Source organism: Peromyscus leucopus, chromosome 20 (assembly GCF_004664715.2).
Source record: "Peromyscus leucopus breed LL Stock chromosome 20, UCI_PerLeu_2.1, whole genome shotgun sequence".
Taxonomy (NCBI): domain Eukaryota; kingdom Metazoa; phylum Chordata; class Mammalia; order Rodentia; family Cricetidae; genus Peromyscus; species Peromyscus leucopus.
In genome coordinates, this window is record NC_051080.1 from 17,940,761 (window position 1) to 17,964,445 (window position 23,685).

A 23,685-nucleotide genomic window follows, 5' to 3' on the forward strand; every position below is an offset into this window, starting at 1 on the left:
GCATGTGTTCACATGCCTGCCTTCTACACTGCGTCCCAAGAAGGCTGTGGGCTCAGAGTCCAGCATCCCTAATACCTGCCCTGAGCCACGAACTCACAGAGCAGGGGCTGCCCTGAAAGTGGACATTGCCCTGGTGAGAAAACTACAGCTGTGCATATTGGCCGGAAGAAGGAAAAGGGTCAAACAAGATACTAAGATCGTCCGCACACCACTAACTTAAACTGAATACCGCCCACACTGTGGCTTGTTTCGTTCAGTCTTCTCTGCGCTTCAAACACAAGCCAATCTGGGTTCGTCTTTGTGCCGCTGTTCCGGTGTGGAGGAATGCAATTCTGGACCAAGTTTCTCCACAGAAAAATGTCCAGCAGTCCTAAACCATGAAGGCTACTTAAGACCAGGTTTGGGTAGTTACAAGGTATTCCAAAGAGCAATTCATGTAGCTTGGAGACCTGCCTCTGACCCTTCAGACTGCAACTAACCTGTTCTCCCCGATCACTCCCTGGCTAGTGCTGGGTCAGATGTCAGCCCTGGACTTGAACTTCTGGGAGGTGTCCAGAAAGGATCTATACCCTGGCCTCCAGTACACAGCCTGCTCTGCTACACACCTGAGGATCTCCATTTCACAAAGTGCTGCTTGCAGACAGGTATCACCTGCGTTAATTTTCAGTTCTGTATTAATGACTGGAAGGTATTTTGCATTTTCTAAACAGTTGCATAATTCTTTAGTGGCAGGTCTGACTGCTCTGAGTGTCTTCATCCATTTTCCATGAGGACATTTCCTTCTTATTAGTTCTCTGTGTGAATTCTTTGTATATTAAGGACACAGGATGTGCTTTAGTCCTAGTTGAGAACAACCAAAAAAAAAGAAAAAAGCTATTTCTGATTCTCACCTGCCCTTTAATTTGTGACACTTCAGACAAACATTTAGGTTGTCTGCACGTGCTCAGAATAATCTAGGGAGATGCCTTCCCTGGGGATCTCGTCAGTTAAAAACCAACATTATAGTGTTAAGTGTCATGAAAGCAATGTAAATCCAACCCTAAATGTGTGCTGAGTGAGCTGCAGCATGTGCTTCTGGAAGAGACTCCAACTCTTGTTCCACTCAGCTACGCCTCAGACAAGCAAGAACCCAAGAGCCCAGGCCTGCCTGTGGGTCCTGATTCCCAGACAAGGTTCTAGGCTCCCACTTGAGGGGAAGGGTTTCTGACTCCCCTTTACTAGGCCTGCTTCCCCTGGCCCCATCCCAGCTATTTATACAGGAGGTGGGCCCTCAGTAGGGAGAAGCATGTGCCTTCAGGGCACAAGCTGATTCTACTGCTGGCCTACTCTGAAGAGTTCATGGGTCTGAAATATCCAGTTTGCATGTGCACATGTGTGCACGTAGGGGGAAAGCAAGCCTTCCCACACTGCTCCCCACACTACAGATATGATGTGCATGCCTGTTTCTATCACTCTCTAGGACTGAAGGCTGTGGGTTTCAGACATCTCTCAGCACTCTAAGAAAGCATGGCTACTTCTACTTGCTGAGCAATTGACTTGTTTTCTTTCTCTTACATTTGGGAAAAGCTACTTGTGCCTTGTAGGAGATCCTGTGACTCTGCCTTTAGCTTATTGTCAGAACGTCGTATCAACAGTATGTGGGAAAGAGGTTACCCCTTGGCTGGCATCTGGGAACATAGCTTTTGACCTAGTCTGTGGGTGCTAAAGGTAATGACCAGGCTGTGTCTTGTGCCAACGTACCTGGACTACTCACACATGTGGTACACCCTAGTGTTTCTTACCTGAGGACAGAGGAAGGAAAGGCACCCAGGGCAGGCTGCCCACATAATCCTGACAAGAGATGCATGGAACATCTTTTCTCAACAGAAAATCAGGAGCCATGCCCATTAGGGATCCAGGGACTAAGGCTCCTATTGTGGGCTGGTCATAGAACATCCTCTGATTTCTAACCCATTCATTTTCACGTATCAATTTCTTTATTGTTATAAACGGACCCCATTTTTCCTCTTTTGAGCTAAAGGTGGGCTTGTTTTCTTTTGGAAAGTTTTAAATAAAATCACTTTAGCTTTACATCTATTTACAAGCCTGGCACCAGCCATGTTTCATGTTTAAAACCCTTTCTGAAACTCCAGATCATCTTCACCTTGACCTGTGTTATTTTTGGAGTTTGATCATCTATTCTCAGCTTGTTGGTATCTGTTCTGAAGCACTTTATTGGTGTAGTGGGTAGCCATTCCAGCTTTTGTCTGAAAGTTCCAACCTTCATTGAGGCTTCGGTAACTATCACGCCTACAAGGCAGGGCCAAGGGAGGGCCCTGAAGACCCGAGAGATCGGGATGCACCGCGCTCTCTTGGTTCCTGGACTTGGACGCTAGAGGTAGACTGAGCAGAGTTCTCCAGAGAATACCACTGAACTGTGCTGCATCTTTTCCAGAACCTGCCACCTACCTATCCCTTCATTTGTAAGTTACCCACCAAATAAATCTCCTTTTTAACTATGTGGAGTAGCCTTTATAATTTCACCAATACATTGGGGAAGGCAGTCTACGTGGGATGGCTACTTTGACTCTGAAGGCTTTCATTTGGACTGAGGCTGGATGACTCGTTTCTGTAAATGTTGTACCAGCTTGAGAAGAAGATGCATCTCTGTTGAAAATTAATTTCTACCCAGAGCTTCTCAGCCCCTCTCACTCCCAGACTCCCAGTGACAACATTTTATCCAGATGAAACAGGCTTGGTTTCCTCCTGCAGGAGCTCTGCTTCACTCCTCCAGATGTTTCACACAGGTGGAAAAGTGCACGCTTCATGACTTCCATGATGGTACATCCATGGCTACCACTCAGCACCACAGAAAGGTCTGAGGTCCTGTACCATCAGGGCTATCTGTCTGCCATCCATCTCAGAGGTGCTTTGGACCCTAAGCAGAGGAGGCAACCCCAGTGCAGAATCGATGCATGAACCACACAGGATCCACACTGCCTCACCCCATGGAGCAGCTGTGCAAGCATGCTTTCCCCTCACTTGAGTGGCCACTGCCCAGCTCCCTTTCATGGGGAAGGCCCTGTCCTTCCACTGTGGCTTTCAGGCTCTTCACAGTTTAGCTGTCTCTTCTACCCACTGGCTCTCCTGGAAAGGCTGCTTCCTTCTGCCCTGCAGCTCCTTCCGTTGTTCCCATCCTGTCCCAACAGGCTCTTCCCTCGACCTCACTGCTGCTTTCTCCCACATACCTTTGCTGTGGGATATCCTTGGTCCACTTTCCAATGTGCCTATCTGGTCACCCTTCTCCTGCTGAACCTTGATGTTCCTTTCCTGGGTACAAGGTCCATTGTCAAGGGGATATCCCTGTCTGCCTTCCCTCTCTCCTGTCCCCAAAGCCTGCAAACGTTTTGCAAGATAGTAGTTACCAGATCCATCCACAACGGCAATGCTATTCTGTCCTCTCTCCTGCTACCCCTCATTGCCCGGTCTCACTTCTCTACTCTGTCCCCACTCCAGGTTCCCATTGCAGAGAGCCCCAAATCTCTGCAGAGAGCCCCAGAGGAGTAACCCCCTCACTCCCAAGCTATTCCCAGCGTGAGCTGCCCTCCAGGGTAGACACAGAACTGAGCCAAACAGGACTCAGGGAGTGATTACTGAGCAAATGAAGGAAAATGTGGATGGAGATTGAGGGGATAAGGGACAGCACACAGGCTGAAGCCCATACCCAGAACTGCCCTCGCCTGTCCTAGTTTCTCACTGAGCAGCCACAGGTGCCCTAGGTCTCTACCAAAGATCCAAAGGCGATCAAGGGGAGATACCAGGTCATGCCCTACAGGCTGGCTGAACCTGTGCGTCCTTCTAGTGCCACTAGGAACAGGGCCTGTCCAGGCAGGCATGGATTTGACATGGAATGCTGCTTCCAGAAGTAGGGTACTATCCCTCATCCTGTCCCTTGCTGTTTCTCAGGCTCTAGACAGCACTCACTATGTGCACACAGGTGCTGCTTCTCAGTGAGGCTGGTGGCCATGCAGCAACAAGGCACAGCAGTATGCTTATCTACAAGAACTGTACACATACCACCAACCCTGCAGGCTCCTGAGCAGCTTGGGTCCACAGAAAGACCCATGACTGCGCACCAAACTACATCTAAAACCGCACTGAAGGTGGCTGTCACCTCCTGTTTCTACAGAGCTTCTGTCCTGAAGAGCGAGAATAAAGGTCCTACTTCTTCCACAGGTAGAAGCTCACCCACATATTGCTGACTACTCCTCTGGGCCAGCTGTTTCTGGAGATTGACCGGACACAGCCAACCCTGTCTGGGCTAAGCACAAGCGTGCCAGGCTCTGGAGACAAGGGGGACCAGAGGGTGGCTGGATGGATTGTAGTCAAAACCTCAGTGAAGCCTGACTAGAAATCTCAGAAGTCAGTCATAAGGCAGACACAGAGCACATTTTACAACACTGCACTTAATGCAGTCCAAAGGCCAGCAAGGCCAGCATCTATCGCCCCAGCACCAGCACTGTGGGTCAAGATGTGCACACAGTGACTCCTAAGGAGGCATCAGCAGTCTGGCATGGGGTCCTACACGGTCCATGTCTCAGCTATGCAGTCCATTCAAGGCTTCTGATTGTGTCACACTGCAGCCAGCCCTCTGGGGCTTATGGGGTCATGTGTCCTGCGGGGGACAGCAGCCACTGAGAGAAGGCACAGGCTTCCTTCTCCTCACTCCCAAGGCCACTTACTGCAAAACAACCCCACAGAAAACAAGGAAAGCAAAGAGTGACAAGTGGTCCCCAGGGGGATACAAGACATTCTACACCCTAGAGCTCCTTAAAGCTCTGAAGACCCCTTAAAAATCTGGTTGAAGAAGGACAGACAGAAATACAGGACCTCACTGGCTAGCAGAGTCTATGGGCATCATGGGTAATGTCCTGAGGGGCACCAGAGATAGAGATGGCAAGGGAGGTGTTTGCCTTCACATAGTATACAAATCCTTGCACACCAAGCCACGAATATTCCCTCAGGGAGGTGCCTCAACCGAGGGTCCAAAGGCTCCATGCCCAGCCTGAATTCCTACCTGTCCCACACTCCCCAGATGGCCTACCACAGCTACAGAACCAGCCCATGGGCAGCACCCCAGCTGCCACCCCCTTCCCCAGCCCGTTCTGGCCTGTAGGCCAGTGCCTGCCTTGCTCTGGGTCTGCTTCCTCCTCAAGCACAATCCTGCTCCCACAGAAATGACAGGCAGCAGCATATTACTGCCTACATGGCAGACCCCAGTGAACAAAGAAGGAACTGTGGCAACCATTGCCAGGAACACCCCACTGCCAGAGGCTCACCCCACCCCATCCACAGGGCAGAATCATTTCCTAAAATATCACAGTGGCAACCACAATCCCTTGCGCTCACCAGGACCCCAGGGTTCTTCATTTAATTGAATTCAGTTCTCCACAGCACACACTGGGTTCATGGCACACACTCTTTCCAGCCTCTAGGACATCAAGGCTCCTCTTTATTCTAGCACAGGAGAAAAATCCACCCTGTGGTTCCTGTCCTCCCCATCCACACCCAAACGGCAGGCCTGCAGGGCTGGAACACAGGCAGCACCCACACTCTGCACTGGCTATGTGAGGAGGAGAAGAGGAGGAGGAGGCGGACACCCACAGAGGAGGCCAGTAACACACTGTACTCAGCCTCTCAAGGTGAACCTATAATCACAACAGCGAAACTCCAGCCAAACAGCAAATACATCTCTTAAACAAGAGAGTGCTGAAATCAGGCAAACTGAGCAAGAGCAGAGGATGCCGTCACAGCAGCCTGTCAGGATGCCCGGGGCCCTGTCTATCACACACATAGCCACAGTGGCCCCAGCCACTCCCACTGTCTAGTAGCTGCACATACCTTTTGACCACCTCCCAAGGGCTTAGGTCCTGCTCTGACCACATGCACACGTGACACTTCACTGCATATCCTCACAAGATAAAGGCTGCGCCCACGAGCACATGCCCAATGCTCCCAGTTTGGTCTGAGCCCCCAGTGTGTGTGGAAAGGACAGACGACAGTCCCTTACTGAAGGTGGCTCATGAACAAAACTCTGGGGCAGGCCATGCTGAGTACATGTGGTCAACGGTCTTTCCAGGAGGCTGCAGAGGTACTGTTGTAGGACTGGGGATAGCTTCACTAAACACATGGTTGTGCATAACGTGAGTTCTCTACTACCATTTACCCTATAACCCTAGGCCGGCCTAGCCTAGAAGGCAGCAAAGTCTGCCTACAGCCTCCTTAGATGTTGTTGTCTATCCTGCAGGGCCAGACTCAAGGTGGCAGCAACCTGAGAGGCTAGCTCAGCTGAGACCTCTGACCCCCCAGGAAGACGGGCAGCAATCTGAGTCTGGGACAAGTTCTCCTGGAGGCTCCTGGGGACCAGTCAGGCCAGGAGTGCATACCATCCAGTGGGAACCCAACACACTGGCCAGTAAGTACACTGAGCGGCCACTGTACACCAAGAAAGCAGGGCCCTTCTCTCTTCCATAGACAGGCAGTTGGGCTGAATGGCCTGTACAGCCAGCCCTGCTTCCCAGAGCTTCCTGGTGACAAACAAGTGTACTGGGACATAGAGCTGAGCATTCAAGCATTACTCTAAATCACTTGGTGACAGGGCAAGTCACCTGCCTTAGAGCCTCCATGTTCTCAGGATGCAGCAAGAAGGGCCAGGCAGGCCAGCAACCTTGCATATGCCCAGTGGGGCAAGGAGCCAACACATCTCAACCACTTATAAACCAGGTACACGAGGCTAGACAAGGAAGCCTGGAGTGATGGCCAGCCGAGGACCCCAGTCAGCATATTGAGCAACGCACAGGACAACTGAGTTCTATAATGACAAGGGCAGCAACTGAGGAGGACAGCCTCAAGTCCCATGTCCCTCAAACACTGTGGCCTGGTGGGCAGGCTGCTCTCTGTCCGCCACACCAAAGGTCCTAATGGCAGCCCCTTCCCCTGGCCAACACCCTCACCTGTCCCAGGCCTTCCATCTGCTGGGCCCTTACTTGTGCTGCTACCAGAAAGTGCCACCCTCACTCAGAGTGGGTCCTCACATATCAGCTGAGGCAATCAGGGCAGTTCTTCAGGTGAGGCTCCCTACACAGGTCGTTCTAATTTGTGGCAAATGGACACTAAAACCAACTGTCACCCCTGGGGTCTGAGCAGGACTGTGTGACTATGTGGGACTTTACCGACCCCTCCAACAGTCATCAGATGGGAAGCAGGGAGCTCAGAGTCATCTGAGAAGCTTAGGGTTGAGGAACAAGACCACCGAGTTGCCTTGAGTTACCATACTGGGAACTTGGGACCACAGGGCCAACTAGTCTATCGAGAGCTGGGTGGCCAGGGAGTGAGGTGGAAGAGAGTGACCACAGACAGGACAGAGTCCTGTCCCTACATGCTGGTGTCTTCTTTGCTGTACCCTAGACCACCCAACCCTACCCAGCAAGGGCTTTGGCCACTAGGCCTTATGAGCTGGATTCAAGGATCTCTGACCCCTTAGTGATGGCAGAAAGTACCAGGTAAGGGTCAACAGTCCTCACAATACCTGGGCCACCTCTTGGGGGCACTCAGGTAGTCCAGCATCTGGGAACTTGGACACATGCAGTTTCCTGGATGGAACACAAAGCTGGCAGGATATACGACCAACAAGGCCTCTGACAAGTGCGCTCTTTAATAGCTTTACTGTCAAGCCAGTAGGGAAACTTGCACAGGGAGGTTAACTGATGTATCCCAAATCACATAGCCACCAGGTGACTGTTGTCATGGGAGCACAGGCTGTGTGTTTCATATCTAGAACAGTCTCTAGCAGATCTCAGGCCCTGTGATAAAGGCTGGGAGCTGGAGGTTACACCAGGCCCTCCACTGTCACACTGGTGAGGGCACATGGCTCAGGAGTCTGGGTGGGGGCTCATGATGCCAGCCAAGTGCCACCAGCTCTGTGTCTCAGCAGGAGGAGCGTCCCAGCAGCAGGCGGTCAGCACTCCTTACAGCTCCTCCACAAGTCAGCCATGAACTAGAACTCAATAACCTTTCTCTCAGCACAAAACCTAACCGGGGCTCTACGGAAAAATGGTTACTTACTTGGAAATCTCTTTCTTCTAGAATTTCTCTCCTCCATCTCACGAGGAAAGCAGCACAAACATACAAGTGGAAATGAGAAAAGCCCTCGGGTTCAGACTGAAAGAGAAAAAAACAAAGAGAGAGCCGCTCAGTGTTGGGAGACATATGTCAATGGGCAAAGCCGTCTGGGTGGGCTCTCTAGTCAGGGCCACTGGGAAAGCTCACTTTTACTCGGAGACTGAACTACAGCATGCCCAGCTCATTACAGTAAACACCATTTTATACGCCAACGGTCTGGTAAGCAAGGCCCCAGCCTGGGCTTTCAACAATGTCAAGAACAGTAACTTCCTTCTGTAGCAGGAACCTTGACAGGTCTTATTAATAAAAACAAACCTGGAGCCAGATAGTGGGTTAAAGCTAGAAGATCAGAGAAATAGAACAAGCCACAGCTTCCTCACCTCACCAGTTCCTCAGCTGATCCTGTTTCCTCAGACTGGAAGCCTCTGTGTCCTCATCCAAATCTCAGCTGAGCTACTGCTCAAAAGCCTAAAAACTTAAACGACCCTAGTTCCTGGTTTTCATGCCTTATATACCTTTCTGCTTTCTGCCATCACTTCCTGGGATTAAAGGCGTGAGTCACCATGCCTGGCTGTTTCTAGTGTGGCTTTGAACTCTCAGAGATCCGGATGGATCTCTGCCTCCCAAGTGATAAGATTAAAGGCATGTGTGCCACCATTTTCTGGCCTCTGTCTATCTAGTGGCTGTTCTGTCCTCTGACCCTGATAAGTTTATTAGGGTGCACAGTATATTGGGGGACACAATACATCACCACATCCTTCCATTCACGGATGACAGGCAGGGACAGTGTCAGTAGATCTGATGAATGCCCGTCTATGCCAGGAACCAAACCTGAGCCTTGAAGAGCACCCTCCACTTCCCAGAGGAGAAAGCAAGCCTGAAAGGTGAGGACCAGTTCAAGCGGGACACCAATCGAGCAGTGGAGCAGGAAGTTGTCCTGTGGGCATTACCGGGGAATGCAGCAGGTGGACAGGAAGTCTGGAGGCATCTGCCTGAATTCCCACCCCCACGTCTCTCTCCAGCGCAGTCAGATGCACCCTTCCCTCGGTTCTTACACTGCTCTTACATCTCACACTGCTGTCACCCCAGAGGCCTGTCCAGCCTGCCCAGACCACCCCACTGGGCCTGCACAGCTAGCTCCCTTCTGGAAGGCTCTCATTTCTTCACCCCCTGCAGCTCCTACCTGGCTTCAAGGCCATACCACCAAGTACTCAGACTAGGAGTGCCAAGCTCAGTTGGTTATCTTCGTGGTTCTGCTATGTCCACACATACCTGTGCAGCCACTGTTACTGGCGTATTAAATAATAAAAGTATACAGTGCATCAAAAAGTGACATACTTTGGGGGGAAAATACAGCAAGGGAGGGGGCAGGATAACAAGAGGGGTGTCTATGTATGCTCAGGGGCCGACCATAATTTCTATATAGTGCTCAGTCAGCTAAAGAGGAACTCAAGCAAAGAACCAAGGAGGGAGCGCAGGCAGATATACAGTGACACGAAGGTCCTGAAGTCAGAGAGTGCCAACAACAGCCCAGAAACACTATGGTCAGCAGCACTATAACAGACAGCAGGCTGGCAGTGCAGGGGAGCTCATGGGGGACAGAGCTGCAGAACCCCAGTCACCAGGCGTTCTCATGAGCCCAGAGAGCTCTGGGGAGGGAAGGGACACTTCAAAGGCTCCAGTGGCTGTCCCACCAAGAACATGGCACAGGGCAAGGTGGAGAGCAGAGCTCAGGACAAGCTTGGGGCACAGGCACCTTAAAACTGACAGGTGTTAGTGATGTGCACCAAAGGGGAGCAAGAGCTTGTAACTAGAGTGCAAACTCTAGATCCACAAAACACTGCTAGATGTGATGCATTCAAGGTCTAAGGGAGAGGGGGAGGAGCCTTAACTAGGATGGATTTGCCACTTTCTAAGACAAGAGGCTTCTCGGCTGAAGCAGAACACATTTGCCGAGATGGCTGTGACTCTCCTAAGACTTAGAGTAGGATGCCCAAAGGTTAACAGTGGTCTAGCCCAGAAACACACTGACAGCTGTCAGGGAGCTACAGGGATCCCAGAGGCCCCATGCTACAGAGAGCCCAACTAGCAAGAGTGGGGAGGGGGCCAGTGGTTTAGTGACATGGAGGCCACTAGCAGAGCAGGCTGACCCACTCTCGGCCCTAGAGGTGGGCACTGCTTCTTCATCTCCCCACACTGCCTGCCCAGAGCTGCATTAGCAACTTGGATAGTCCCTTCCTCTACTTCCTGACCGTGAGGGGATTGGCTGCCACCATTTCATCACAGGGAAGGGTGTTTGCTGAGGCCTGACATCACACCAGGTTGGGAAAGAGAGCTCTTGTCACAGTCACAGATGACTTCTGCATCCACCGAGATGACAAATTCATCTGGGAATGGGAAGACACTTTGAGAGTCATGGTTCCTTTGAACCAACTTTGCATTCCCAGGATAAACCGTATCCAGTCACAATGGACCCCAGCTTTTAATCATATCTACGTCCTGACAGCACTCACCCAGCAAGATGAAGATCTAGCTTTCTCTGTCTTTGTGGGGTTTAAGCATTAATTAGGGTGATTGCCTCTCTCCCCTTTTCCTTTCTCAGAAGAATGTACACAGCTTTGGGATGTTTCCTTCCAGTTCCTGAGAGATAACCCCTGTGTGATGGGCAGGGTCTGATGACTTCTCTGTGAACAGGACTACACCCCAGAATTAAGTTCGATGTGGTTACAAAACTATTCAGACTTCCTCAGAATTTTATGTATTCTTATTTTTCCAGAAATTTCTCATCTAAGTTTTCAAACTTGTTCACAATATATTTTTTTCTAGATTTCTGTGCATTTATAGTAATATCCTATTTGGAAATGCCCCCCCCCCCCCCCGCTCCATTTTTCAGAGAGGCTCTCACTAAGTAGCCCAGACTGGCCCTGAGTTTATAATCCCCTGCCTCAGCACCCTACTGCTATTTGGAGCTATCAGAATTCTTAATTCCACTTTCAGTTGCCTTTTCCTCCATCTTAGCTGTTAGCCATACTGGAGGTTTAAGTCCAGTGGTTTCCTAAAATCAATCAATCCATCAATCCATCAACTTTAGCTTTTGAGAATCGGTGTTTTGTTAACCTCTCCTGTCACCTTGATTCTTCCCTTCCTGTGGGTTTGTCTCTCTCCTTTCTGTAGTTTGTTGTGGGCGTTCTCAAACACAGGAGTAGAGTACTTTCTTTTCCCAGCTCCTCTTCTAACTTAAGGGAGATGGCGACGAGCTCATTAGTGTCTGGCTTTTTTCATTTCTGATACAGGCAAGCAATGCACGCCTGTGAGTCACCCTCAGAAGCCCGCTTCACCTGCACTCCGAGTCTTAACAAAGCTTCAACACCCCATGTCTAAGAACATGCCACTGGCTCTTGTGATGTCTTTTTTGGATCAGACCTGATTTACCATCACATTTTTTCCAAATCTGTAAGTGCACGGTTCATTTCTGTCCCTTTAGCTTTTGAGTTACTGTGACTGTGACTTAATCAAGAGAATGGGACTTAGGGCTCCAGTTCTTTGAAGGAAATTTGGACTTGAGTTTGGGATAGAAGACATCTTCCACAAATGTTTTCTGAGGCAGCATCCTTGGAGGACGGAACATGAACACTGAGGCCACAGGCCTGGCTCTGACACAGCTGAGGTGACTGAGCTGCCATTGAGTGACTCATGTGGTCCCGCCTACACTGTCAATAGCCAGAATCGACTCCCTGATTCACCACCCTGGACCTGGACAGGGTCCTTTCTTTGCTCTGCTGGTGTCCTCTCTATGTGGAGTGAGAGTGGTGTCCTTTCTATGTGGTGGTATTGTGTTCCCCAAAATATTGTGTACCTTAATAAACTTATCTGGGGTCACAGAACAGAAAAGCCACTAGTTAGGCAGTGATAGCACACACCTTTAATCCTAGCATTCCAGAGATAGAAATCCCTCTGGATCTCTGTGAGTTCAAGGCCACATTGGAAAAACCCAAGCATGGTGACACACGCCTTTAATTCAAGAAAGCCAGCCTTTAATCCCAGAGAGTGGTGGTAGAAAGCAGAAAGATATATAAGGCGTGAGGACCAGAAACTAGCAGCATTTGGCTGGTTAAGCATTTAGCTGGTTAAGGATTCAGGCTTTTGAGCAGTAATTCAGCTGAGACCCATTTCGGATGAGGACACAGAGGCTTCCAACCTGAGGAAACAGGACCAGCTGAGGAATTGGCAAGGTGAGATAGCTGTAGCTTGTTCTGTCTCTCTGATCTTCCAGTGTTCACCCCAATACCTGACTCAGATTTGATTTTATTAATAAGAACCTTTAAGATTCCTGCTATAAGTAGATGCTTCTTTACATCTCCACAGAAAAAGTCACACCACAAAATGCCTGCTGTTCTTAAACACACGGCTGGAGCTCCTAGAGGCAGCAGTTCACATATGTCTATTAAAGAAAATGAACTCATAGTGTTATTCATCTCTAGGGGTTTCTATCTGCATACAATCTACTAGGAAATAAGGGTGTATTAAACATTCCTATAACAACGGTAGATTTGTTTGTTTTCTCTTTGTAGTTCCGCCAAATTTGTTTTCTACGTTGGAAGCTATGTTATTGGGTATATACAGATTCAAAGTTTCTTCAAAATCATTGTCAACACACACACACACACCCTTTATCTCAAGCAATGTACTGCCTAAGTCTCTGGCTTGGAGGAGCGGGATAGTAAGACACATCTATGATCATCTATCATTGTTTGCTGCATAATTTATAATTAGCTGTATTTTACTATGTGTGACTCTGAAAACATCATCACAGTTAGGACAATGACATGTCTGTCACCCCATATGTACCACTGTGGCAATTTGTAAGTCCTCTCACAGTGCCCTGGTAATCACTGAGCTATTCTTCAATACAGGTCAGTTTACATCTGACACTTGCACACAAGTGCCACTGTACTGTATGTACTGTTTTTCCTAATGCCCTTCACTTAGAGCTACTATTTTGAAATGTGTCCTTGATATTCCATGCACCCAGGGCTCGTTCTCTGAAAATTCCACAGAACATTCCCCTGAATGGCACACCACAGTTTGTTTATCCATTCCATGTAAATGCTTAAGTGTGTTCCCCTGAATGAGCACACCATAGTTTGTCTATCTAGTCCCTGAAATTGTTGAAGTGTGTTCCCCTGAATGGGCACACCATAGTTTGTCTATCTAGTCCCTGAAATTGTTGAGGTGTGTTCCCCTAAATGGGCACGCAGTCTGTCTATTTATTCCCTGCCAATGCTAACCCGTGTTCCACTGAATGGGTATATCACAGTCTGTCCATTCCTCACTCTAGAGACACTGAGCTACTTCCAGCTCAAGACTAGGATGCAGAGCTGTGTGTATGTTTGCCAAGCTGCTTTCTAAAGTGGCTCTACCACTTTATGTTCCTGCAGCAGGACAAGAGGTCCATCTCATCACAGCCGGCATTCTACAGTCAGACAACTCTGTTTACTTGAGCTTCTAATAGCCTGCAGTAGTAGTGTCTCACTGTGCCTTCCAGGTACCCACCCAGACTTCCCAAAATGACCAGTGACCAAGCATCCCTCATGTCACCCAACATCCTCCAGTATTTGGAGCTTTTTCTCACTGTTTCCTATTCTTGCGCTTTACAAATTGTTTTCGTGTATTCTACATGGTAAGCCTCTGTTGTGAATATGTGCTTCTTAGATTACACCTCGACTTTCCATACTCCAAACAGTGACTGTGGGGAAATGTGTCTTAAATTCTGGTAGAAGGTCCATTTATTAATTTATCACATCTAAGAAATCTTCCCCCATTCAAGGGCACACAAGATTTGCTTCTATTAGAGTTTTATATTTTCTGTTTAGGTCTCTGGTCCATTGCCACTTGTTTTTTTCACACGTGTGAAGAAGCTGAGGGGCACTTGTGCACATGAAAACTGCTTCAGTAATTTTCTAAGAATTCGGTACCCACCCCCGTGAGTTAAGGCTGGGGTCACCCTAGCTTTCATTTTTACCCTTCTCCAGAGCTCTGCTGGCCCACATCTCCTCCAATACCATATCAATTGAACTGTCAGTTTGTCAATTACTGCAAAAAAGAGCTTGTGAATCTATAGATCAACCTGTGTGTGTGTGTGTGTGTGTGTGTGTGTGTGTGTGTGTGTGTGTGTGTGTGCATGGCTCTGTGTGTGTCTCTGTGTCTATGTCTTTGTGCTTATCTATGTACCTGGCTATGTCTGTGGGTGTCTGTATGTGCACACATGCCCATCTTAGAACCTCTGAGTCTTCTGACCCATCACTTACTTATGTCTTCTTTATCTTCATCAGTATTTTATAGTTTTCAAGATTCAGGCCAATTGCAATGTTTGCCAGATATTCCCTAAAAATGTCCTACGTTCTGATGACACTGAAAATAATGTCCTGAATTTTCCAATTCTGCTTCCTTATGCGAGTTGTTGGCTAACTTCTTGAATATATATATATTCATCCTTAACTTACCTATGTCTCTGTAGTTACGAATCTTTCCAAATGCAATCAAGGCCCCAACTGACCACAACTGACAATGTCTGGTCAGTCTACATCCTTGAAATCTCAACCTGCCTGTGGTTCCACAATCTCATTTCCTTTTTCCTTGCTGTAGTGAACTGACTTGTCTTTATCCATTATTCCAATGTCTACCTCTAATTGACCTAGAAATTACTAAGTTTCTGCTGTTATCTTAACAGCAGCCCTATTGTAGCAGACAAGCTTAACCTGATGGTCTAACATGAGGCCCGCAAGATGACGTAGGGTAAAGTCTGCCACCACACCTAATAACCTGAATTAGATCACTGGGCTCCACAAGAGGAAGGAGAAAACAGACTCCCACAAGTTGTCCTTTGACCTCATGTGCACTGTGGCACACACATGCACACACACACATGCATGTAAACACACACACACACACACACACACACACAAACACACTAAATGTTTAATAAAAAAATAAGTCATTAGCCTTATTTTAATCCCAACAACACAAGAAATTAGGAATACCTTCATCATGGTCACATCCAAGACACACATTGCTCTCGCCTTCCCCAGCTTCACACTGAGTGTTCTGTGCCATCCTGCTATACTCCCTAGGAACTGGGATCACTGAGTGTTCTGTGCCATCCTGCTATACTCCCTAGGAACTGGGATCACTGAGTGTTCCGGTGCTATACTGACTATACTCCCTAGGAACTGGGATGCCCTGTGTGTTGCTTTCTGGACCAGCACTTGCTTGGATTTGCTCAGAGATCTGCCCTGACTTTCTTATCACGTCTTCTTGGGTCAGACCCTTGCAGTCATTACTTTCCGTGAAATCCAAGATCCTGACTTTCCTTCAGTGAGGGTCTTTTGACTGTGGTCCCCACAGGCTGGGTCTTTACTCCACTGTCATCTTCAGGGCACTTCTACACTGTCCACTGTTAAATAGTTCATTACACCGTATCCTGGCTTCTGCTATTTAATGCTCTCAATCTATTTGTTATTCTGCCCCAGGAAATCTCTTTCACTGCTTTCTAGAACCTTCTTGGTCTTTTGCAGTTCCCTTATGATGGTTATTTTGTCAGAGATGTCTTATCTTTTGGAATCTGGGGGACAGCTCTGATGAGAGAAAATCATGATCCGATCCCTTAAGTTCACATCAAGAATTCACTTGTCCCTCTGATGGTCTCTGCATTTTCTCAGAACTCTGGTGGGGTTGATTTGGGGTCTTGTCATTCTGTCTCCCATTTCCTTTATATTTTACATGACTGGGATGCCTCCTCTAACCAAGTGGAGCTCCTATTATGTCATGTCCTTGACCATGGAGAATCAGGATCCACAGTTGCTGCTAGCCTCTTGTCTGACATCCCTGACCTTCAACCTTCTCCTGCTTCTTCCAGTGTGCCAGCCTGGCAGCCTGGCAGGCTTCCGCAGCGCTGCTGGCTCAGTGGGAAGCATACTCATGCTTTGCCAGAGAAGCCCACTCCCACTTTCTGTCAGCTGAGCCCCACCTCTCCTCCTGGGGCCCTGACCAAGTCAGCTTCTGTTTCCCACACTGTCATCACTGGTGGTCGCACGCCTCTGTCTGTCCTCTGGTCCTCTGTTTCACCCATTCTGGGATCTCTGGGCCCCCTTTTTCTCTGCAATCCCTGCCCCCAAACCCAAGAGTAGGATTAGAGACAGAATGAAATCCCATTCCCCCAATCTCTTGGCTCCACTGCAGGCCCTGTGTGGCTGACAGGAAGCATTAGTGGACAAGACACTGAGCAGTATCTGAAGAAACAGGCATTTGTTTCCCTTTCAAATAAACACTAAAGGTGACCTGACCCTTAAGGACTGGAGGAAAGTTCCCTAAGGAATGAAGGGCAGAGCACAGCATTGCAAACACTGAGAGGACCAGGGGCTCATGCTGGGGATGTTCCAGACTGGTGGATTCTCTATGGAATCTTGGTCACACTCTTAATTCACTCATCAGCCTTTTATTAACCAGAGAAAGCTCAGGTGGGCCGCAGGACACCCTCCAGGCCAACCCCACTAGGAACTCAAGCACTGGTCTGTGAACCTTGCAGCCCACACTGCCTCCAGCTGAGAGTAGAACAAGGCATGGACCACACTTCCGCAGAAACAGGCGTTGTGGACAAATGGAATTTTACGGCTTGGTCTAAGTGGATTATTTGTCTTCAGTGACTTAGTAAATTACATTAGAGTAACAATTTGATAAATAAAAAATTCCCATCATAAATGGAAAATGGGCCTCTGCTTTAATGAAGCTTAACCGATATGATTCATACCCGCATCCCATGAAGGGTGCATGCCCAGTGGGGGAGGGGGAGGGCAGCAGCCTAAGACACACCACAGGCCAGGCCTGCTCAGTCCGCTTCACCCACATGCTTGCCAGCACTCAGGACAAAGGTCAAGCCAACAGGCTACTTCCAAGCCTTGTAAGGAGCCCTACCCCAGCAGAAAAGGCTGTGGCTTCCCTGATTCCCTAGTCAGTCACCATTCAAATCCTTGAGAAATAGAGTATAGGCCATTTCAGTGTGGCCATGCTGAAGAGCAGGACCACAGGCTTCTGGGAGGGTCTGACCCTGGTCCAATCCTTCCAGCCCTGCTTCCCTATCCTCTCTGACCTCCTTGCCTACAGCCATGGACACCAGGCCTGCCTCAGTTCCCCAGGCTCTAGGTTTCATGGAAGAAGGGGGTAAGGGGCAGAAAGGAGGACAGGAAGAGTTGTCCTGGGGTATGAGTCCCTGGACAACTGCAGTCCGGTTTTGTCCAGGAATTTCACAGGTGGAACAGGAACATGGAAAGCTGCCTCCCTCAGCCCAGGTACCAACAAAACTGTAGGGGTGCTAGGAGTGCCCTGCTTTTCCTAGCAGAAATCAGAAAACACTGTCACGTGTGTGGAAATTTCTGGATGGGGAAGAGGGATAAGGTGCTTGCTAGGCTGTCTTAGCAGCTAGGGATTATTATATAATTCCTGCACCTCCTTAGATTAAAGGGGCCCCAGCTACCCAGCCAGGCCTCTGTATTTCAAGGATTCTTCTTCAATGGTCCCCAATGCTGGGCCCACCCTGCCCCTGTTTCCCTGTAACTAAAGCCCGAGAGGCCTGAAGAGCACAGTCGGACCCTGGAACGTGATGGTTTACAACCATGGTGTGTCCAGAGAGGAGCACCTTGGCACAACCTTTGCTGTCCCAGCACAGGCATCTGGACCCTCATGCAGAAGGCTCTCACAGGCCAGGCACGGAGCAGAGGTGTGGCCAGAGGGGGGAGAGCCAAGGCCACCCCGAGAAGGGTGCTGGTGGCCAGTGTCTACCAGTCTTAGCAGAGCACCTACAGTCTGCCCCGGCACTCCTCCCCGGAGGGGTGGCACAGCACCAGAGTCCTTGCGCCTCCAGTCTTCAGAGGGAACACATCACAGGACCACTGCAGGAGAACTCAAGGTCTGCGGTTCTTCTTATATGGTGCGTTAGTAACTTCCTGTTGCGATGATAAAACACCAGGACCAAATGAGACTGTGGAGGAAAGAATTTACTGGGGCTTACGGTTCCAGAGGGAAGCATGGCAGCAAGGAGGCGGGCACTGTGGCCTGAGCAGACACCTGAGCGCTCACATCCTCAACTACAAGCATGAGGGAAGCAGAGAGAGAACGAGAGGTAGAGTGAGGCCATATATTTTCACCTCAGTGACACACATCCTTCAGTCAAGGCTGCCCCTCCTAAGCCTTTCCTGAAAGCGCCACCAACTGGGGACCAAGTGCTCAAACACCCAGGATGTGGGGACATCTCATGCAAACCACTATATTCCATAACAGCGAAACAGCAGGTTTTATTTCAGATCCATTCAGCATCGCCCTGTCTTAATCACTAGTTAAGGAAACAGCAGCTGTAACTACTGTGCAATAAGTCTGCCAGGGCCAGACTCAGGCTCACTGCCCCACCGTGAGCACTGTCTAAGTCGGGAGATGCTCCTGAGCTTTGAGAAGGAATGATGTTAGAAACATCCCGCAGGGCTCATGTGCTGCCTCACGGAAGTCCAGAGCTAATTTAGCTAAAGTTCTTCCTGTCTGCCCAGAGACTGGGCATCATTCTGCCACCCACCATTTGTAGAAAAGAACTCCTCCCTGACAGGGGCTAGTGAAACACTGAGGACAAGCCAGGACTAGCCTGTGACAGTTTAGAAGCCACCTAGTTGGGCCTTATCCTCTCTACTATATAGTCCCAGTCACTTCCCTGCAGTGGCAGTCCCATTTGTGGCTGTCAATGCCTGCCTGTCCACCATTTACACTATGGTTTATGTCCCTGTCCCTCAGCCCAGGCCTCCCTAACCCAGGCCTCAGGCTCACTGTCCTCATGATGAGAGTATATTCCAACACCCAAGCTGGGCAGGCCCTTAGGGTTAGCCTGCGTGGCTCAGGATCCCACCCCAGGGATGTATGGTCGCATCCTCACTGTGTGTAGTATACCAAGGTCCCAGTATGAACAGTAACCCTGGTATCTGCTGGGATGTGACAACATTTACACCATCCTTTAAAAAAAAAAAAAAAAAAAAAAAAAACTTATTTTTATACACCAAGGATGGGGCTGAACATTGACCTAGAGCTCTGTCCCAGCTCCTTCCCCAAAACAACCTACCCTGGCTCCTCTGGCCCCAGGCTTTCAAGCCTTCCTGTAAACCTCCCAATGCTTCCTATATGTCTCTGGAAGAGAGAGTAGACACACTTTGTCTCGGTCCTTCTTGCTCCTAGCCACCTGCTGCGGTCCCGGAGAGCCAGCTCCATCCATACTCTAACACTCTCCACTCTTGGCAATGCATGCTAAGTACCAGGAGTCCTGGCTTTGTGAGGGCTGGACTCCACTCTGAGTGTTTGCTCTAGAAATTCTCCCGGACTGGGAGTGTTTGTGAGGAAGGCGTTCATCTCCAGCCCATCTCCAGTTTTCACTTTGGCTCTACAGTGTATGAACTCTGGAAGTCAAGGACAACCACCACGGCTCCCATACCTACAGGCCTCCCAGAGCCACGTGGTCCACACACCAGCTACCAGGGACAAAAAGCACCATGTGCTGAGGTTCGTGGAGTCTACACTAATCACTCCATGGGGAGAGCTGCTGGTGAAGGTGACAGACAACATTAACTGCCATCTGATCTACCCTAGAGATGTGGATGGAGGGGCAGGGTACCTGTTGCACAAGATAGAGGTGAAGCATGGTGATATGCGGCCCAGTGACAGTGACATCAGGGTGAAAAGATGGCTACAGTGAGTCATGGCTGCCTCTGAACGCACCTCACTGTCCCACTGAAGACAGATCTGTTGGTAGAGGGCCCTCCTAACTTGTTTACCCTGGAGCAGCAGCATGCCCTCCTTTGGCATGGTCTTCCTTAGTCATCCAGAGCCACTGTTAGCAAACCTGAGTCCCCACAGTTAAGAGACAGACAAGTCTGGCAGAGCGTGGTGCACTGAGAAAGGACCACTAAGAAAGCCTCAGCCCATGCAGCTACATCAGACTCTGGAGTCTCCCAAGTGCCTTCTTCAGTGGGAGCTCCTGCATCTCTCAACTTGACCAGGAATGACTGTCAAGAAGAAACCGAGCATAGTGGAGCTGTGCAGCAGGGCTCTGTGTGAGCTGAGCCCCCACAATCAAGTTCATCACCACAGCTGTCACCCTACAATTACCTGAGTATGTGACAAAAATGCTCCAGACCCACCTTCTCAGAAAGCTTGGAGTCTCTATACAGAATTGTTAAGGTTGTCAGCAGGCTGTGTTCTCCATGTCAGAGCTCACTGGTCCTGGATAACTAAGACTCTGCATCCTTTCAGATCTCCCTCTCTCCCACCCCAGGCCTGACAACCACCATCCTACTCCTTGCAACTGTGAGCTCTGCTGGTTTCGATTCCACATACGAGTGAGATCCTGCAGCAGTCTTTCTGTGCCTGGCTTAGTGCAATGTCTTCCAAGGGACCAGAAAGGCAAGATCTCCTCCCTGGATAATACTCACACATTTAATATACACATATATTACACACTGATATACAGACTATGCATATCACTGCATGCCACATATGGCTAGAATCACATGCAATTTTGCATACCATGACTTGCTGAGAATGGACATGAAGGATTTTTCCTGCCTTGGCTGTTGGGAACAATGTTGCAATGATCCTGAGTGCAGATGTCCCTCAGGACTGACTTCATCTCCTTCAGACTGATCCCCAGAGCAGGATCATAGATCATAGGGCGCTTCTATCTCTAATTTTCAGGAGCCTGCAAACTGCTTTCCATAATAACTATGTCAACTTAAAATCCCACCAACCATGTGAAAAAGGGAAATGTTATTCCTCAAATTCTATAGGACAAGGGCATGTGGAGATGGGTACAAGGTAAGAGGTGAAGATGGGCACATGTCAGAGGTAAAGATTGATACAAGATCAACAGTGCAGATGGGTACAAGGTCAGCAGTGAAGACAGATATAAGGTCAGAGGTCAGGCTGAGAGTTGTTTGTAGTCACAAGATACTCAGGAACAATTGGCTGTGTGACTGAGAAACAGACAGAGCCCAACCTCTCCAGCCAGTGAGGAACGGAAGTACAGGAGCAACACAGCCAAACCCATCATGATGGACCAACACTGGCAACGCAAAGTTGCATTAATCATGCTGTGAATGATGTTTAAGCGTGATGTTATTAACGGACTGTGTATCCAGTGTAGTACTAAATTGTTTATGGATATATACATTTGATGAATAGACTAACAGTTTACAAAGAGGATGATAAAAGCCAATTTCAAGGCATTTAGCTATAGAGAGGAAGGGGAAAGACTTTGCAGTACAAGTAAAATTTAATTTCTAAGTAAATAAATAAAAGACCTGAGGCAGGAATTAAAAAAAAAACACCTCTTTCAGATTTGATATCCTGGGTATTAAGTACATGAGTATTTGTTGAATTATCACCTAGACATACAGTAAACCTTTTTCATAATTAAGAAAAATACCAGGGACAAATTTTGTCATCCCTAGTCATCCACAGTCTTACCTATTTGTAGAATCCCTCATCTGGGTAGCCCAGGCATGAGAACCACAGACACGAAAACAGAAGTAGAATCGTCAGCCTCCTGCCCTGCCAGGCAGACTCTGCAGCCTTACCCCCTCACAGTCTGGTCATGGGCGGCCCTGCTCGGTGTCTCTTTTCTGGCAGATTAGCACTGTGGGAATGTTCCCAGCTGCTCCTCTTCTGCTGGCCACACCTTTTCCTCTGGTTCTGCACTGTGGGATTTCTACCCACTTACTTGTTCATTTAGAAACTGCCCCCGTCTCAGCACCCAGCATTCTGGATTATAAAGATACTCAAGGGAATGAAAAAGCTCATAGAGAAGTTATTCTTGCCCATCAGCTACTCCTGTCTATCAAATGCTTCTGTCCATCAGCTACCTCTGTCTGTCAGCTACTTCTGTCTATCAGCTACTTGTATCTGAAAGCTACTCTTGTTGACTTAGGGTTTCTACTGCTATGAAAAGACACCATGAACATGACAACTCTTAGAAAGAAAACATTTAATTGGGGTGGCTTACAGTTTCAGAGGTTTAGTCCATTATCATCATAGCAGGACATGGCAGCATGCAGGCAGACATGGTGCTGGAAAAGGAGCTGAGAGTTCTACATCTTGAGCCACAGACGACAACAGGAAGTGAACTGTGTCACTAGGTGTGGCTTAAGCATAGGAGACCCCAAAGTCCACTCCCACTGTGACACACTTCCTCCAACAAGGCCATGACTACTCCAACAAAGCCACATCTCCTAATAGTGCCACTCCCCGTGGGGGACATTTTCTTTCAAACCACCACACTTGTCCATCAGCAACTCCCCTCCATCAGTTACTAGAGGAAAGGAGAAGGTAAACCCTGATACTAATAACATCAGACTTCCCTGAAGCTGCATCCCAGCTTTCCAGTAGTTTCTATTTGGTTTACAAAATAAAATGAAGTTCAAAGGTGACTACATATTAACTAAATGCAAATTACACATGGCATATACTTTTTAAAATATGGTAAATAAGGCCAAAAAAAAAATCCACCTACAATCTCCTTCAGTTTTTTAATAGCAAGGTAGTAAAAGGAACAATATTTCACCTTTAATTATATCATTAAATTTTACTTATAATTTTTGGCACTGGAAAAACCGAATGGCCTTCTGGCACCAGGAATCCCCCAGTGTACACATATTTACATAGATGTATTTCTGAGGCCATTCAATGAAGGGAACTATTTCCTAGTCTTCACTCAGATTCAAATACACCAACTTCAGCTGTGCAGGCAAATGCTGGGCCATGATTTCCTTTGAAATATTCATCAGCAGGCCACTTCATGACACAATTACCTACCGGTAATGCAGAGCACGGCCCTTTTAAAATTCACACCGACGTCCCTGTGTTTGGTGCATAGGCCAGTAATGAGAACTGTAAATCACACTTCATTATGCAGCCAAATCCTGGAGCACAAATGAGCCGGCTTCAAAGTGACCGATCTATCAACTCCACGCCAACCTGCATTAGCTCTGGCCAGATACTTATTGGCAGGTGTCCGTCCATGTCTGAGAGCATTCCAGCTGCTTAAATGACAAAGGTCACAGGCTATCGCATCTGTGTATCATAAGGCAGATTCTCATCTCTGGAATTGTGGGAAGGAGGCCTAGGGGAAGGAGATGACCCTTGTGGTCTGTGCCAGCTCCTGGGACTCTGGTTGATACCTTCAATATATCAGGAATCCCTGACTGAAGCCAGTCTTTGAAAGTCAGTGGGTATCAGAATGCAGGAAATAATACTGTCAGGACTTGTACGTTCTTAATTGATATTGACCCTTCAGTTAATGTATTGATGAGGGTTCTCCAGAAAAACAAAACTCTGTGTGTGTGTGTGTGTGTGAAGATACATGTTCATGCTAGAAGAGGAACTAAGGGAAGCGACACATGCAGCCAGAGACCCAGAGAAAGTAGTTTAAGGCCATGTGCTAGCATT

The 23,685-nt window shown here is 48.5% G+C and overlaps 1 protein-coding gene across 1 annotated transcript in view; it reads right to left on the reverse strand.

The window, feature by feature from the left end:
• Nucleotides 1-23,685, reverse strand: part of Tbc1d22a (TBC1 domain family member 22A) — a 304,315-nt gene that overhangs the window by 42,545 nt on the left and 238,085 nt on the right. The window contains exon 12 of the mRNA XM_028878158.2: nt 8,104-8,199. Coding sequence (XP_028733991.1) covers nt 8,104-8,199 — 96 coding nt within the window. The remainder of the gene's footprint in view (nt 1-8,103; nt 8,200-23,685) is intronic.